Source organism: Carcharodon carcharias, chromosome 12, assembly GCF_017639515.1.
Source record: "Carcharodon carcharias isolate sCarCar2 chromosome 12, sCarCar2.pri, whole genome shotgun sequence".
NCBI lineage: Eukaryota > Metazoa > Chordata > Chondrichthyes > Lamniformes > Lamnidae > Carcharodon > Carcharodon carcharias.
Genome location: NC_054478.1, coordinates 37,072,652 through 37,092,171, shown reverse-complemented (window position 1 = coordinate 37,092,171; position 19,520 = coordinate 37,072,652). Strand labels below are relative to the sequence as shown.

General features: G+C 39.6%; 1 protein-coding gene across 1 annotated transcript in view; it reads left to right on the top strand.

Moving 5' to 3' along the window:
- Positions 1-389: 389 nt before the first annotated feature.
- LOC121284863 (activin receptor type-2A) overlaps positions 390-19,520 on the top strand; it is a 181,515-nt gene continuing 162,384 nt past the window's right edge. The window contains exon 1 of the mRNA XM_041200695.1: positions 390-1,028. Coding sequence (XP_041056629.1) covers positions 974-1,028 — 55 coding nt within the window. The 5' untranslated portion in view covers positions 390-973. The remainder of the gene's footprint in view (positions 1,029-19,520) is intronic.

Below are 19,520 nucleotides of genomic sequence, written 5' to 3'. Positions count from 1 at the left end.
ATCCTTGCTCCTCATTGCTGAAGGCGCGCGTCAATCGAGGCCAGAGGGTTAGGTTGAACACTTCCTCTCAACCAGTCCTGATAACAGCGAGGCCAAAACACACCCACACACACACACACACACACACAAACACACACAGAGCTGCAGCCACGCCTACCTACAAGTAGAGGATTGGTCCGCTTCCAATAATAAACGCGCCTTTTCTCCGGAGGAAGAAGGAGGCGACGGCGGATGGGGTTTACTACTGGTCGGGAGGGACGTCGATCACGCCGATGCGGACGGATCCAAGGCGATGAATGGGCAAAGCCGATGTCAATCAACGCCACCGCCAACCCCCCCCTTCCTCCCCCTCCCCTTCTCGGGCTCCTGCTGTGTTCGGGAGGCGGCCCCTCGCGAGCCAGTCCTGTCGTTTTTTTAAAAAAAAACCCTCCTCGAGGCGGGGGGTAGTGAGGAGGGAGGGGGAAGGAAACAAAAACAACTCAACGCCATTTTGGACTTAGGCCTACTTCGCTAATTATGAATTCCGGGAGACTTCGAGTACACCATTCCCGTCAAAGGAGCTGAGGATTTGCGCCGTAGCTTTTTTTTCTCACACACACCCACACCAACCCCCCCCTCCTCCTCCTCCTCCCACTTCATGTGAATGGCGGTTGTTTTATTCTCTCTCAAAATCATCTTTTGACAACGTTATCGATTCTTACCTACCTATATATTTTGTCAAAGAAAAAATAAAATTGACAACCGGAGTCTGATGGTGTTGCTTAAAATTCCCCATCTTTTTTGAATGAAGTTGCCCACTGAAGAGTGGCGGGGGGGGGTGAAATTTGCTACGAGGTGGATCGCTGCCAGCAGCAAGTCAGGAGACGTGGTGGAGTCGTAAAGAGATTTTTTTCTTCTTCTTCTCAGTAGCGGAACAACGATCGTTTTGTTCTAATTAACCTATTTTCTTCAACATATCCAAAAAAACAATATCATGGGAGCCGGTACCAAGCTTGCATTTGCTGTTTTTCTGATTTCGTGCTCCTCAGGTAGGTGATAGATTTTTTTTTTGGTTGGTTTTTGATTGGGTTCCCGTGTCTCCTAGAATTTTTTTAAAAAAAATCAGTCTTTCGTGCACGTAAATCTTGAATGTGGCATGTGTTGCTGTTTGGAGATACTGATATCAAATATTGCAAATAAACGCCCCGCTCATAATTTGGTACAATTGAATTGGCGTTTGTGGAGTAAATTCAGCTAGTTTGTGGCATGCATGTACGAGTGTGGTGTTAGTGATTTTAATGTTGTATCCACTAGCTCAAGGTGACTGATCGGTACAAAGGCAAACTTACTAAATGCGCAGATAAACGTCTGAGGGTTGACTTTGGTTTCATTTCTCTGAGCATTGCTATAGTCTTAAACCATAAGCCAAGCTTGGTTACTGGTCGATAGTATTTATTTCATATTAAATTTGTGCCACCTACTAAAATCAAATGCTTCCCCTCTTCAAAGTACAGAATTGTTCTTTCTTTTTTATTATTTTTTTTAAAAAAGAAAGCGTTATTGAGAATGAGTGTTCCGCCTCAAAGTGGAAAATCAGGTTTTGTGTTGCCACAATTTTTGATCGCGTTCGTTTTGTAAAATAAGCACCGGTGACAAATTTATTGCGAAAAGTTTTCATTTTTTTTTGTTCTTCCCTCTCCTCCCCCCCCCCCCCCATCCCACGAGAGTAACCATTTATGAATGTTGTTGTGAAGAGAACAGTGCACACAGCATCCACGTCTCCGCCCATTAAATTAAACTGAAACAAGTTAAATTTTAGTTGGGTTCTTAATTTTTGTTAAGTAAACGATGAGCTGGACATACCGTCAGATGCGTTACCATTACTGAAAAAATCGAAAAGTGCTTATGTGCTCTTTTTAAAGCAAGCTTTTCACGATCGGCAATGCAACCAGTCATCAGTGTTTCGGCCCTTTTTCATATTCGTGGTTCACCTGTTTTGAAAACATTGATATGTTCTTTATTTGAGTTATACAACTTGTGCACCAACCATTATGGTAGAAGAACGAGCTGATACAAAGCAAAGACATCTTAAAAAGGCTATTCTTGTTGGAACTGTTGTGCAGGTTGATACTGTGCATAGCCCGATTTGTATCAATATGTTTCATGTGGAGGTTAAATCTATATCAAAAAAATTGAGTGGATGAGATGAAAGTCCATGACACGTAGTTGGTTTATGTTTCGTGTGTTTTGTGTTATCTGACTGTTTGCTTCACTCAGTGATTAGACGATTTAATCACTATTTAGCAGTTCTAAATGCTTAATGGTAGAAAACTGGCAGTTTCTTCACATCCTTTATGAATTCCCTTTGCTCGGTTTAATCTCAATTTGCAAAAAATAAAGAACGTCTCTGCAGTGTTTAGAAGTAGATCGACGTTCTGTGGAAAGTATTATTTCCAAAATGTTTGAAGATTATGGGCAAAATTGATTGTGGATCAAGACAATGCAGAATGCACGTTGAATGTAATTTGCTGTCAATTGTAATATTCTATTAAGAAACGTTTTGTCGCATTTAATCCTGATGTCTGAAACTTATAGTTGGTGGAAAATGATTGTTTCCATATTTGCGCGGAGTGATGTGCTTGTATACAATAATGAATGTAAAATCAATATAGAATAACGCAGTCAAAAATATTTAGTAAATTGGCTTTGCCAGCAATTCTATTAACGAGTTTATTTGTTTATAAAAGTAACTATGTTGTTACTTTATCAGACCTAAACCACACTGGGCACGTAAATTTAACGCGCAATTATTGAGTATAATTAAGATTTTCTGGTGAAATTTATGTTAATTATTTTCTGCGACGTACGTTGTCTTTACATTTTGAATATCTACTTTTTAAAATATCGAACACGAGTTGTAACTTGTTTTTACGAGGCGACATTCAGAAACGTTGTTTGGTTGTTTTATATTTTGAATGGACCCTTTTGTGGTATGGAGTGGGAAACGTGGCTAGCCAAGAGACTTGCTAAATGTACACAGCTTTTCGCTCAGTAAACAAGTGTAGCAGGCCGCAGTTTTTTTTTGTCTTCTGAGTTCAGCCTGAAAATGTGGAACAGGCTATTACGCATAAATGATAATGAAGTTTAGTTTATGAAAAGACCATTTTAATGAAAGTAACTTGGAGGCTGTTTATTTGTTTCAGTTCAATCAGCTTCTTGCAGTACTTAATTTACACCATTTGAATGGCTAATATTGATAACGAAATACTGTAAACCTGATTCCAACCAGCAGCCCAAGTTAAACATGCATGATTTAGATTTCATTTTTCTGTCGGAGTTTGCTTAATATTTTAATACCAGAAAATACAGATTGTAGCACTTAATGACTATCTTTAAACTTTAAGGTAGTCAGTAGTTGCCATTAAGATTAGTATTTTACTCCATTTGCTTGAGTTGTGCATTCTTTTGCATTACATACAGACAGTTTTTCAAGTCACCAATTGTAAGATATTCTCTAAATTTTGACTTTGGTTTTTAATGAATGTGGACTTGTAACTTGATTTATTTGGTCATGAAGAAAGTGTGATCTGATTTTAAGATATTGTGATGAGTTCATATAGACTTCCAGAAGTGTAACCGGATCACTTAATTTACTAGAATCGGACTTTACCAAATACATCATGCATTACTTTGTGATGTCATTGTCTATATTAAAATTATTGAACTACTTCAGGTCACGGGATTTAGTACTGCAGTGTTGAAATGGAGTAATGGTCTGGCCCTTCCACCTAGTAAAAGACACGTGCTGCACACTTGTGTGTGGTTGGCGTATGTTTCTTTTGCAGTTCAAGCTGAAGAACTGTATCACTATTGCATTGTTTAATGACTGCTGTTAGTTTCATAATATTTTAAAATAAACTTCTGGTTTTACGCTAGATAAATTTATACCTGAGGTTTGTGTGTATACAGGGGTCACGGCATAATTTTCCTAATTATCCAAAGAGACCTATAGATAGCCATAGTACAGGATAGGCCTTATTTATAAGACCATAAGACATAGGAGCAGAAATTAGGCCATTCGGCCCATTGAGGCCATTCGGCCCATTGAGTCCACTCCACCATTCAATCATGGCTGATAAGTTTCTCAACCCCATTCTCCCGCCTTCTCCCCGTAACCTTTGATCTCCTTATCAATCAAGAACCTATCCATCTCGGTCTTAAATACACTCAATGACCTGGCCTCTACAGCTTTCTGTGGCAATCAGGTTTAAAGTTGTGTTTTGTGGCTGATTCCATTACCATGTATTTGATTAGCTGTTCATCTTTAGATTAAGGACATCGAGACTACAGTTTTGAATTTTGAAGGAAAATGCAGCAAATTGTGGGTTAGATCATTGGCCCTTTAACCCTTGAATTCAAAGCCACCTTAGGATAAGAAATGTATATTTCCCTGTTGTTTTAGAAGTTCAAAGTAGTATGTGTATTTCAACTGAGATTTTTCATAATGACTACAATCCAAAGTGCAAATAATCCCTTTATTGTTAACACTAATAGGGAGTTTTAGTTTGGAGTCAGAACTGCTGGTGTAAGAAGTGGAAGTATTGTACAGCACCAAAAGCTATAATGGAATTAAGAGTTAATCTTGAAAGGCCTTTCAAAATTCCACATGTAAAATTAAATGTTTTTAAAAATACTGCTGTGAAACATCCAATCATTGGAGTATTGCAATGGTCATACAGCAAGACTTCTTGAATTCTAACAGAAACCAGTTCCAATCCTGCTGAACAAATCTGCCACTTTATTTTAGGAGGGGCAGTTAATGCTGTGCTAAATGGTATAGCTACATTGGTGTAGTGAAATGGAAGCTTTAATCTTTATTTGACATGGGAATAATTGATGGCACAAGGGTGTGCGTGCATGTTACAAATAACTTCCTGTTCAACTCATTTTTTTTCTAAATATAGTGATCACTACTAAACTTTATAAATCTATTTGGGCATGTAGTTTCCAAATTTCATTTGCCTGAATTTAACTTTCCTATCTTTTGCATATTGCCTAATTGTGTACCTAGTTAAAATTTTAATTTACAAATGACCATTCCAAGTTTTTTCAAAATGACTGTTGAATTCTTGCTCTTCTATTCTGTTTTACCTCCCACCACTTCCTCAAATAAAACACTCTATAGAATTAAAATTGCCCAGTGGCAGACTGGTATATGGTATGGATATAACTTTTGAAGTCAGTGACAAACTGTGTCTGGAACATTTGTATGATGTCATATTAATGTGAAACTTTAGAAGTGAATACTTAATTGAGTTCAGTAAACACATTGGTGCTGATAAACAGGATGGCTTTTAGAGTATGTTACATGCAGCAGTGACTATAATGTGTTTTGGGATGGCTTGAGGTTGTGAAAAGCGCTAAATGCGAGTGTTTCCAACCTCATTTTGCTCTATTGCCACTGAATCCAATGTAGTAATAGAATATTCTGGAGTAAATCTCACAAAAAACAATTCCCATGAGGTATTCCTGTAAAAAAAAAATCAGAATGTTGCAGATATCATTGAGAGTGTTAGAGTAATATTTTTGTGCAGTTTTCGCTGATAGCAAACTTTCAGCTTTAGAGTTTTCTACCTTGGCAATAATTAAGGTTAAATAACCACGTCACCTAAAGGAATGCACTATTTTTCTCCACGTTGTTGAATCCCTGTGGCGGCCATATTTCTTACAAGCGTGGATGAGTAAGCAGTAATGCATGGTAAAAATGACATGAAAAATGTCAATTCATGCTGTTCATTTCAACACACTGTTCCTTTTGGACTGGTATTAGCAGTGATCCTAATAAATCAATTAATCTAATTGGGCATGTTGCTCAATTTCTTACGAAAGAAAATAGCCATCAGTGTTATAATACTGAACTCTTGTTTTGGATTCTTCATTTGTAATCAAAATACACTTCAAAATATGTTTGACATTGCTGTACGTAATTAACTACAAACCTGTACTAGCAAATTCATTTAGTGAAGACTAAGGGGAATTTGGTATTGCAAAAATTGAACAATTCTAGAATCAATTTGAAATGTTCTGAAAGTTTGCTTTGCTGCTGTTCATCTATAGTGATACTGTAGCATTTGTAAATTTTGACTTTATTCATAGAAACTTCTGTTGCCCTTGTATCAAACTTAATTTTTGTTTTAAATTCTTCAGTGTGTGTGCACAAATATTTTTGTACTTTACATTAACTTAAAGCAAGTGCCACTATTGATGACATCAGTAGTGATAAATTAAGGCATTTTCAAATACCAAGTGTGCCATCTTTGTTTTTCTCCCTTAGCGTGCCAAAATTTGTGTATTCTATTTCTAGAATAAAGCCGCACAGGATGTGTTGGCAAGTACGACCAATGTTGCTGCCAGGAAGGTTTACTTTAGAGCAAATAATTGCATACGGTGGTACAGCGATGTCCGTTATGTTGCACACAAGTGAAATACTGTTGTAAAAGCTTTGACCCTTTTCACGGTTTTTGAATAAAACCAAAAGAACACATACCATATAATTTGAGAAATAAATCTACCAGTCTCATTTGTCTTTCTCTTTTCTCTGCTGCACCATTTACAGTATCTTCAGTCAGAATACAATTTTTTTCCACTTTTATATCTGCTTTACCACTGGCCAACTGATGTATGGTACCACCAACAGTCTCATTTCACTCTTACTGAATTATAGGGATGCTCCATCCCACTTTATTTTGCCTCTTGTCTCTTTGCAGAACCAAGTATCCTTTTCTTATTACTGGCAATCATGTTGTAGCTATAACTTTTTGTGTACTTCTTTAGACACTATTGGGCATCCATAGACTGGGGTAGGTTTTGAACTTCAGTGATGGCTGTGTTATTATGGGTGGCAGCTACTTAAAGGCCAGTCACCCACATGTGAGATAAAAAGGGAGGAAAGTTTTGGACAGATCAGAATTAATGCAGTGCTGGAGGAGATCAGGAGTGTGGAAAGATTTCTATGCATTCACAATTCTCAAAAATCAACCAAGCCAAATACCTCTTCTTTCTCTTGACACCCCCAAAACAGCCAGCCTGTCACCCATTTAAAATTATTGGAAGCACAAAATGACTACATGTCTATATTGTAGTGCACAACCAGTAATTTGAAAGCCTTTAAAGTTCCTAGTAGGCTAAATGTAGCACATTTCATTGCTACATGGGGATTGTTTTGTAGACAAGTGGAAAACTTTCTACTTTTGGCATCGACTGTTGCAGCATTGAGCAGTCCCAGTTCAATGTAAACTAAGGGAATTTTATTTTCTTTAAGTGAGGCTACTAATTAGTGCTAAATAACTCAGGGTTGTTTTGCAAACTTGTATACGCATTCAAGTTGAGTCTAATTTGAATCCACAATAAATGGTGGGATATTGAGAACTAGAAGGTTTACAGCACAGGAGGCCATTTAGCCCATCACGTCTGTTCCAGCCAAATTCCGTTTCCAGCTCTTGGGTCGTTGCCCTGTAGATTACAGCAATCCAAGTAGAGGGGAAGTGTAAAAGACCAGCGGGACCTCAGTGCATGTCCACAGATCCCTGAAGGAAGCAGGACAAGTAGATTAGGTGATTAAGAAGGTATACCTGATATTTTCCTTTACTAGTTGAGACAGAGAATGCATGAGTAGGGAGGTTATGCCAGAACTGTAGAAAACACTGGTTCAGTTCAGCTCATTTATCTATAGGGAGGATGTGATTGCACTAGAGAGAGTACAGAGAAGATCTCCCTGGATGTTGCCAGAAATGGAGAATTTTAGCTATACGCAAAGAATAGATAGGCTGGGTTGTTTTCTTTGGAATAGAGGAGAGTGACAGGAGATTTAATTGAGGTGTATACAATTTAAGAGGGCTAGATAAGAAGGATCCATTTCCCTTAGGTCAAAAACCAGGGGGTATAAGTTTAAAATAATTAGCAGAAGGATTAGATGGGAGTTGAGAACTGTTTGTCACTTAGGGGTGATGGGAGGTCTGGTACTCATGGTCTGAAAACTAACGAAAGTACTTGGTATGAAGTGCAGTTACATGCAGGATTATGCACCAAGACTGGGAAAATAGGATTAGGCTGAATAGCTCTCTCTCAGCTAACACAGACATGATGGGCTAAACAGTACCTCTCTGTGCTATAAATAACAGTTCCAGATCCTCTCAATCAAGACAATGTACTTTTATACAATCAGTGATTTCCAAATTTGAGGACTGCTATGTTCTTTACTCATTTGAAACTGAACCAAATTTTAAATTTAGGTAAGGGTTTTTTTTTTCCAAATTCAGGACCAATGGAGTTTAACAATAAACAATGATGCAATGTGTATCTATCTAGAATGTGAGAGCAATAGATAGGTATGCCACACTTGGTTGAAGAAAGCAATATTAGCTTACAATAGTTACTAATTCATACATCAAGACTCCTGAGATGTGGTAAGACACTAAATGCAAGTCTTTGAATTGGGAGCGCTCATTGTTGAAATCTACTTTAGAAGGTGATGATGGAAATAATTAAAAATACTTAGCTATTCAATTTGCATATTTCACCTTTTTATGTGTAGGTATGCATAATGTGTTCAGAACAGTGCTCAAAATGCCTTGAAATCTTTGTTTCCCCCTTTTTGCTCTGCCTGAGATTGGCTGACTAAATCTGTGGAGACCAAATATTGGGCCTAGGTCATTCCAACTCTATGTAGCTCAGCCCAGTGCAGCTTCCTGTGACTAAGCCATTAGAGGAGTTTATTGTTTCTAATTGAGTGGTTTATTTTGAAGATTGATGCAAAAGTTGATGAGTGACTGAAAATGGCAAAACATTGCATGGCATTAGTGCCAATTTGTAATTCTGACTTCTTCAAATAACACTAAAGTTTTAGCAAGCATTCTGAAGACTCTCTTTTGGAAGTTGCACAAGCATTTGTTCATCAGTTTTCAGATTTAGTCAGATAATTTCCAATGCTTTTTCCTCATTATTTGTTCCTTTTAAAAATATAATTTTGTAGTTCCTTGTGTTCTGGACTCCATAAAAAGCATTTGCTTTTTATATAAGAATATTTTGCTTGCTTTCAAATACTTCAGCTATTCATTTTTCACGCTTTTCTTTATATAAAAAGCTATTGTTTGTATTAAATTACAATCAATGATGCAGCTTCCAGTACCATGGAGTATACTGGCTTTCAAGATGTAGCACGTGAGACTGAACCTAAATGTATTGCTTTATCGTGTTTATAGATGCAAGTCTTTGCAATTTGATACCTTGGTAGCGCAGTCTTTCTGCAGATAGTCACTTTTTTTTCAGATTAGTAAGAATGATTAGAGACTGGTGCAAGTTCAAAATGAACAGGTTCCGAACCTTGAATCAGCAGAATTCTTGACCCTTCGTATTTCCTATGGTATATGGTTTTAAATATTGCTTTACAACTGTAGAGTGTGGGTCTGCAAGTTTGTATTTCCTGAATTTAAGGTTTGTAGTGCACAAGTGTTTTTGCAACATGACAGTAATTCTGGTGTGAACAGTTACAGCTTTTATTTTTGAAAGAAAAATCAAGGGACACCTGTGGTTCCTAGTTGAAAATGTTAAATTTTGTTAAAGAGTTCAAAACAAGAAATATCCTGTGTGTTTTTGACTACAAAGTATTTTCAATGGTTCAGAGACACAGTTGATGTGCTAATGCACTATATCATATGTTAGCAAAGGTCAAGTTTGCCATCACTTCAACATACCAATAGTTTCTCATTGGTTGGGGGGATGGGAGGGGGGAAGGGGCAGAGTGCTGCTTTGTCCCCTAAATGAAAAATCTATTGTCTTCAGCATCTTGGATGAAAGTGTCAGTTATCTCTGAGCTGTTCAATCACAATGCACTTTATTCTGACATTTAATTTCATTATGACTACCATACTTCACCTCTTCATCTAGTCCTGTCTTTGCTCACCTACTGCTGAAAGTGTTATTCCTGTTTTATCACCTTGTGTTTGACTGTTGGGTGCTGCCTTGGCTGGCCATATTTCCTTGACTTCTGTAAATTTTAGTTAATTGAAATCTCTGCTGCCCAACTCCTAATTTGCTGCATTCTGCAGGCACACTGTAGAATTCCATCTCCAAACGCTGCCTCTTCTTTACCTCCTTTTCCTCATCCTCCTAAATCCCTTTAAAACCCACCACTTTGATCAGACTTTTGGTTGCTCTCTTCGGGTTTGCTGTCCTTTTTTGGATTATGCCTTGCAGGTTTTTCCAACTCTAAAGGGGTAGGGTTGGTGCAAGTTGAGACTGGCTGTTGTGTATTTCTTCAAGTTGAACAGAATCTTGAAGCTTGTTAAATGCATCAATCTGAATATCATGGAATTTTTCTAAATTTATATAATTCAATTTGTTTAAACGAGAAAACATTTCAGACATTAATTGTAGAAGTTTTCTTTAGTTCATATGCAGAATCTTAATCTTAGTGATATTTCAGGATGTTAGTAAGCCATGTTTATGTATTCTTGTCAGGTATAACGCATACTGATTAATTAGCTCAAATTTCACAATAACCAAAGAATAATAATCAGCATGATTTTTTTGGTGTAACTTGAGCCAAACACTTTGCTATTGAATCCTGACAAGTTCAAATTTCACAATCTGTAAAAACGAAATTACTTCATCTCTTTAAAAAAATGTTGTTCACAAACTAACCAGCAACTTCCAGAAGTGTAGGTAATCAAATCTTTGTAGTTAAAATATTGGCCTTTTTGAGACACTTGCTGATTCTATATCATTGATAAAATTCATAATACAACTGACAATTAAGGGAGAAACCCCATTAAACTATTTTATCCTACTTATCACATGTAATTGCTCCAAAAACCACCTCACCACAACTGGATATACATCGGTTTAGCTTATATACATCTCAGCCCTTGGGTCATGGTTCTGGCTGTGCCAAAGGTCTAGATTGAGCAAATTTCTCAATTCTCCACCTCTACCCTTTCCAACTGGGCCTTCTGGCATTAATTTGATCATAGCTATTCTGTATTCACTTTCAACTCCCTGACCAAGTATTCCCATGAGTTTATCACCTTCGATCAATCAAAAAATTCAAGCTGCTTCCCCACTAAAAGCAAGACCGCAGAAGCTCCAAGATACCAGATTAACACACTGCCACTGCCTGACCTTCTGTATCACCCATTTCCTTCCAACTTGTCATTTTCAAGGTGTCATATCCAGTTATTCTACTGTGACTCAGTTGGTAGACCCCCTTGTCTCTCAGTCAGAAGATTTTAAGCTCAAGCCGTACCCCAGGACTTAAGCGCAAAAATCAAGGCTGATGCTGCAGTGCAATATGGAGAGAGAGCACTTCACTTTCAAAGGTGCTGTCTTTCAAATGAAATGGAAAACTTAGGACCATCAGCCCTCAGGTGGTGCAAAAGACCCTGTGGCACTATTTCAGAGAAGAGTATGGGAGTTATCCCTGGTATCCTGGCCAATACCTATCCCACAATAAACATCACAAAAATAGGTTATGTGGTAATTAACACATTGCTAGTTTTTAGGAGCTTGCTGTATGGAAATTGGTTACTGCATCTCCTACATTTAGAATGTACTTCCAAATACAATGTAAAACACTATGGGGAATCATGTGGTGATTAGAGAGGCTAGATAGATGCCAATCTTTCTTTTCTCTATAAATTCGTTGCATGCTTCTTTTAGGTAGTCAGCCTTCAAAACACTTCAACATCATATTGGTAAGGTGGGTGCTGAAGGTCAGTAATGTGAAGGGGCACCCACATGAGAAGCATAGAAAATGGTTCCTCATTCCATCTCATTATCATTAAGAACATAAAAGGTTAAGAAATAGGAGTAGGCCATATATCCCCTAGAGCCTGCTTCACCATTCGTAACTGATCTGACCATGGCCTCAACTGCATTTTTCTACCTGTCCACCACAACTCTTCACTCCCTTGCAGATCAAAAGCCTGTTTATCTCACCCTTGAATATATTTAATAACTCAGCCTTCACAGCTGTTTGAGGTAGAGACTCATGAGAGAAGAAATTCCTCCTCATTTTGATTTTAAATAAATGTCACACAAGATCAGGGGACAATGGGTCAATATGTACAAAACCTGAATGCAACTTGCAGGTCTACTATTTTTACGCCTTCAACTACTATCAAGCCATTAAAATTTGAGGTAAGGACTGTTACGTTTTGTTTGTAGAGAGGAAACTAAATAGTTACTGTAGCACCCATGCATATCAAGTTTATACAGCTCTATTTAAAATATATTTTTGAAAACCTTTTTTCAATAATCAAACACTTTTTTTCATTTTGTTCAAGGTGGAAAATGGCAAGTTTAATCGACTGATTTACCCTTTACGAATTTAGACTTCAGGTGGTTTGATTTTGGCAAATTAATTGCAACAAGAACAAAGGAAATGTTTAATCTGAGTTGATTATGTTTATCTTTCTCCACATTAATTGGGCGTGTTTTTTTGAAGGAAGATTGAATTACTGATCACAAAGACTTCACCGCTTCTACAAAAAGGCCTAATACCTTCTCAGCAAATATGCTGGACAATAAATGTCAGTGTTGTCCATATCCTTAGAACAAATAAAAACAGTAACTCAAAATAAACTTTAATTTGATGTTGGATATTAATTCCTATGCTACAGATTTACTAGTAAATTTAAACAAGCCTTTTCACTCTACTATTTCTCATCCCCATTCATTCTCCTCCATTCTCATTTGATTTAAATTAACCTAACATTTTTGTTCAAATACTACCCTCCCACTCCCCAACCCAGGAAGGGGTTAAAAGCTTACCAGATTTCCTACTCCTTTCTGGCTGCATGGGGAGTTGGAAGTGTTTCCCCAAAAGATTGCTAACCTTTCCAACAAAATATTGGGTAAAGGTGGCTTTGGCATTTCATATTCTAAGAGCAATCCTCAGTGAAATCCTGAATTGGGATTCCTGTCACAGCATTCAAACTCCATTTATGTTATTTGAGAATTTTTGATGATAAATGCCTGTTTCTAGGCTACCACTACTAAGCAGTTAATTGTAAAATAACAGTTTGGAAACATTAGTAAATACTTTATAGTATTGAATTAACTACAAGTTACATGAGAGCAATTCCTCTTGAATACCCTAACTTTGTTCATGAAACTGTTAAAATTTTAATAACTTTGTCATAAGTTCCTAAGAAATAGAATAGGAGTAGGCCATTCAGTCCCTCGAGCCAGCTGTGTGCCATTCATTAAGATCATGGCTGATCTCATTGTGGACTTAACTCTACTTTCTTGCCTGCTCCCCAAAATCCTTGACTCCTTTATTATAAATTAGTTAAAAATTATTTAAGGCACAGAAATAGGCCGTTTAGCTAACAGGTTCCCATAGGTTCCAGCTACCAGTTTCCCCACCCCGAATCTCCCACATTTTATCTACACCCATAAACATATCTTTCTATTTATTCTCGCTTGTGCTTATCGAGCTTACACTTCATTTTAGGGCCAGCAAAACTTCCCATTAAGAAAATGACTGAAGTAAAATGGGAAGGGAAATTTACTTAAGCTTAGTAATACTTAATAAGGAGTGATATTATAAGTGTTAGTTCCTTGCTACACCAGAGATCAAATAATTAAGAGTAGCATTTTGTAATGCTTCACCAAAAAAAAAATTAGAATTACCTGCATATATATGTCAGATGCTTAGTTCTCAGTCAAATGGCCTTTGCACTTGGAATTGTACTGAAAATGTAGTAAGCAACATTTGGTTTTCAGTATCTGTTATACTTAACTAATTTGAATTTATTTTGTCAAATATTTACATGAATACATATTTAGAAATTCTGTAGTTGGGGCATATCAAGATTTTTAAATGGGTTGTATTTATAAAAAAAAAAGTATAATTGTTCCATGTCGATTTACTACAGTCAATTTCTGTGCCAGTTTACTACAATCAACACAATAGCTTGGCCTTGTGTCACATTAATTATCCTGTGTCTTTCATGATTGTATCACTCATTTCATCGGTTTTCTAATAGGAAACAAAGATTGTTTCCTCAAGAATTAAGCTTTTGAGCAGTTAAATTTATGACCAATATCAACCCTGTCAGTTTTCGGTGAGGTTGAGAACCTATATTTTCTTGTTAAGTTGATATGTTGTCAGACTTGCTTCACATAAAGTCCTTGCATAGTTTTGGAAAATTTGAAAGATTTAGAATCAGAGACTGACAAATACCTTGAACCACCTGTCATTCACTCTGGCATCCTTATTTTTAACAAATTAATTTTCCCGTCTAAGTTCACATTCAGTTGATAATTGCCACAAAGGGTAACTTCAGAATCTTCCAAATATGCATTGCATTTCGTCTAATCAGTGGCCCTTATATAAAATTGCTTAAAGCTTTAGGTGTTCTTGCACATGGTGCTTTGTAGTCATAAGCCTTCAGGCATTCTTCAAAAGAAGTAATGCACTTAGTCTATATTTTATGTAAAATTTATAACTAGATCACTGACCTTTTCTGTCATGGCGATTCAAACATGTGGGATGGAATAGCACCAGAACTGCTTGGTTAACCCTGAAAGCCTAAACACTGAATTAGCATTTTTTTTCTGGAGAAGTGAAGAAACACATGGCTAATGTTAAGTACTATCGATACTTAAAATCATCTTGTATAAAATTAAAAGTCTATACACTGGGATCCAGCAAATGGTTTTCTAGATTATCCAAGCTGCTTTGAAAGAAAGCGTTTCATTTTAGGAATTAGTGGCCCCATTTGCAGATCAGTATACAACCTAGATGCCTGCTCTAAGCTAATGTGCTAATTTTAGCTGGGCTCAGAGTTTTCCCCTCCTGGGGTTAAATGCACTGTTTTGAGCTGTTGCATTTGGAAAGCCAGTTAATAATGTCATATTACTGGAAGGTGTATTTAAATTCATTTTGAGGTCTTGGTCGTGGAATTGATTATCTCTTAAATGAACATACTGCTTGCATGATGTGACACAAACTGGGAAAAGCATATTTGCCTTTGGTGTGGAACTGCTGTCTGTACTAGTCAGCTTGGTGAAGAAAATTAACCTGCAGATAATTTTATTTAAAGCTAGTTACTTTCAAAGCCAAGTGTGCCTGTTTGTAACTTGCATTTTCAATCCATAGTCTTGATTCAAAGCAACTACAATCAGGATCTACTCTTTCACTCTCTTCTTGCCCTATTTTAACAAAATCCAATGTTGCCGTGAAATCCTTTTTGTGCTGAAGAATAACATTCAGATACCATTCAAAACATCAGCCTGCAGTTTCCTCCTGTATTTACATCCAGATTACACAAACAATCTCGGGGCAAGCAAATTACATGATTTATTTATAAGATGTGAAATTTTATATGTAACTAGAATGCACCCAAATCTCCTTGATCTTCTAGGTCTGTCCATCAATCCTTTTGACTAAACTAACCTCCATCCACAAAATTGGCCATGTCGCTGTGAGTACTGTTACGACCATGTGAGGAGGGATTGAATAGCTCCCCTCTTTGCCCTCTCCTTGTTTGATTGTAACAGGCTTTATTGTTTGACAGGAGTATACTTGCCAATTCAGTGAGTACTTAACTATTTATGTGCTATGATCATGAAAGAACCAGTAGGACAGACTTTCTTGAGTTTAACAAAGAAAGAGGTTAGTTTTATTATACTTAAGCTGATCTAAGTAAGCACTGACTTTTGTGCGCGTACACATACACACAGACAAATACAGATTACAGAGTTGGGAAGATAGGTTGGCCAAATCAGAGTCCATTTGAGAAAAGTGAAAGGTCTGTCATTTAGTTACTCAGCTGGCTTCAGGCTGAATTGAATGGTCTCGATACTTCCAATTTAAAGATGTAGATGACTCAGTTGGCTGTTCTTCGGGAGACAGTAGTGCTGGGTTATACTCTTTGAAGAGCTCTTTGATGCAGCAGGGTGTCCCTGGATGATTACAATCAGCAAACAGGGCTCAAAGCTTACTAGGTGGGTTGGAGAAAAAAGGCGGCAGGAGGGACCCCACTACTTCTCTCTAAGCTGCTTGACCTCAGTTCTGCTGAGAAATAATGTGCTTAAAATATACAAGGGATTGGTGTGTCATGTGATCTTCTCCAACTGCTGGGGGAACTAAAAAAAATACATTGTTTGTGTATTCCAAAGGTGACTTGATTAGCTCATGTTTGTAACTCTTTCGAGTACAAACACATTTCCATCTGTTCCTATTCAGATGAAGTTACATTGTTTCATAGTTTTGCCATTGTGAGATTTGAACACTTGATAATCTTTTTAAATGAAAACCAAATCAACAAAATTGGGATAAATCAGGCACAGCCCCTAATTCAGGTCAGCTGTAAAACCAAGGACAAAATTTAAAGGAACCTTACAAACTTTAAATCAAAATGTGATTAAAGGGGTCAACAAAACACCCCAGTCCCCGCAGTGCCCACCAAGCATGGAAGGCCTCGAGCGTGTTAGCAGACACCGCGTGCTCCCTCTCCAGGGACATCCGGCAGCGAACGTAGCTGCGGAAGAGGGACAAACAATCGGGCGGGACTCCCCTGTCAATCGCCCACTGCCTGGACCTGTTAATGGCCAACTTGGCCAGGCCCAGGAGCAGGTTCACGAGGAGGTCCTCCTCCTTCCCGACCCCCTTAAAAGGATATTTGGCTTTAACTCTTTTGAGTACAAATCCGTTTCCATCTGTTTCAGATGAAGTTACATGTTTCATAGTTTGCCATTGTAAGATTTGAACTCTTGATTTTGGGGTTACAAACCCAGTACCATAACCACTTGGCTATTTAGGCCATGCATAAAATGATGTAACTCTTTTGAGTACAAACCCGTTTCCATCTGTTTCAGATGAAATTACATTGTTTCATAGTTTGCTATTGTGAGATTTGAACTCTTGATAATCTTTTAAATGAAAACCAAATCAACAAAATTGGGATAAATCAGGCACAGCCCCTAATTCAGGTCAGCTGTAAAACCAAGAACAAAGTTTAAAGGAAACTTACAAACTTTAAATCAAAATGTGATTAAAGGGGTCAACAAAACACCCCAGTCCCCACGGTGCCCACCGAGCACTGAAGGCCTCGAGAGTGCCAGCAGACACCGCGTGCTCCTTCTCCAGGGACATCCGGCAGCGAACGTAGCCGCGGAAGAGGGACAAACAATCGGGCGGGACTCCCCCGTCGATCGCCCGCTGCCTGGACCTGTTAATGGCCAACTTGGCCAGGCCCAGGAGCAGGTTCACGAGGAGGTCCTCCTCCTTCCCGACCCCCTTCCGCACCGGGTGCCCATAGATCAGGAGCGTGGGGCTGAAGTGCAAACAAAACATCAATAAAAGGTTTTTCAAATAACTAAAAAGGGAGTGCAGCCTACAACACCCTATGTATACATGGTCCACGGACTCCACAAGACCGCAAAAAGGGCACGTGTCCTGAGAGTCCGTGAACCAATGCATCCTCTTATTATAAGGGACTGCTGCATGCAACACCCTCCAACCCAGGTCCCCGATAGAAAGGGGGAGGACACCTCCGTAGAGGGCCTCCCATCGAGGGCCTCCGCCGCCGGACGGCAACAAGGCACGCCAGGGCGTGTCCGGTCGACGGACAAGGGCGAGAAAATGGAAGGTGTGCAGCAGCAGTCCGTACAAAAAGCTCCTCTTTGCCGTGCCAAAAGGCACAGAGGGCATGTCCCCGAGGCGGCTCATATTGCGGGGCACCAGCACCCGAGGGAGGGTTCGGGGCTTGGGGCCAATGTGGAATTCCGTCCGAACAGGGGAACGCTCAGACGGAAGACCACCGCGCACCTGGGCCGCCTCAAGACCCAAAATAACGTCGGGTCCGAGCACGACCGTTCTCAGGTCTTGGATGGCATCGGCTGCGACTGGGACACTCACAGACGCACGTCGCGCCAACTCCTGCGGGAGCATCCAGCCCAGTCCTCCGCCACCCAGCACGTCCCCGATCCTGGTCACCCCTGCGGCCACAGCCCTCCTCTCCGCCAACCACTGAAAAGGACGGAGGGGCGGATTCCTGAGCAGCGGCTCTCTGACGATAGCCGCTACTCCTGACAGGGGAGAGCTGCGTCGCGAGGCGACCACTTTCCAGACTTTGATCAGGTCCTGGTAAAAGACGGGCAACGCCTGCAAGGAGCCACCGAGGCCCAGCTGTTCTATAAACAGGAGCTGCACGTCATAATTCAGGCCGTGCACCTGACGGAAGAAATACGTCATCAGGGCACACCATCTAGGAGGAGGCTCGACGTAGAGGTATCGCTGCAGGGTCTGAAGGCGGAAAGTCGCCACCTGTGTGCGTAGGCACACTAGCGCCTGACCACCCTCCCTAAGCGGGAGACTCAGAACCTCGGCAGCGACCCAGTGCAATCTTTTGTCCCAGAAGAAGTCGACTAACAATCTCTGGATTCTTGTGACAAAGTCCGGGGGAGGGGTCAAAGTGACCAGCCGATACCACAACATGGCGGCGATCAGCTGGTTTATGACCAGAACTCGACCTCGGTAAGATAGCACTCGGAGCAGTCCTGTCCAGAAGAAGATGTAACTCTTTCGAGTACAAACCCGTTTCCATCTGTTTCAGATGAAGCTACATTGTTTCATAGTTTTGCCATTGCGAGATTTGAACTCTTGATACTCTTGAGTAAACCTGTTTCCATCTGTTTCAGATGAAGTTACATTGTTTCATAGTTTGCCATTGTGAGATTTGAACTCTTGATACTCTTTTGAGTAAACCTGTTTCCATCTGTTTCAGATGAAGTTACATTGTTTCATAGTTTGCCATTGTGAGATTTGAACTCTTGATACTCTTTTGAGTAAACCTGTTTCCATCTGTTTCAGATGAAGTTACATTGTTTCATAGTTTGCCATTGTGAGATTTGAACTCTTGATAATCTTTTAAATGAAAACCAAATCAACAAAATTGGGATAAATCAGGCACAGCCCCTAATTCAGGTCAGCTGTAAAACCAAGAACAAAGTTTAAAGGAAACTTACAAACTTTAAATCAAAATGTGATTAAAGGGGTCAACAAAACACCCCAGTCCCCGCGGTGCCCACCGAGCACGGAAGGCCTCGAGAGTGCCAGCAGACACCGCGTGCTCCTTCTCCAGGGACATCCGGCAGCGAACGTAGCCGCGGAAGAGGGACAAACAATCGGGCGGGACTCCCCCGTCGATCGCCCGCTGCCTGGACCTGTTAATGGCCAACTTGGCCAGGCCCAGGAGCAGGTTCACGAGGAGGTCCTCCTCCTTCCCGACCCCCTTCCGCACCGGGTGCCCATAGATCAGGAGCGTGGGGCTGAAGTGCAAACAAAACATCAATAAAAGGTTTTTCAAATAACTAAAAAGGGAGTGCAGCCTACAACACCCTATGTATACATGGTCCACGGACTCCACAAGACCGCAAAAAGGGCACGTGTCCTGAGAGTCCGCGAACCAATGCATCCTCTTATTATAAGGGACTGCTGCATGCAACACCCTCCAACCCAGGTCTCCGATAGA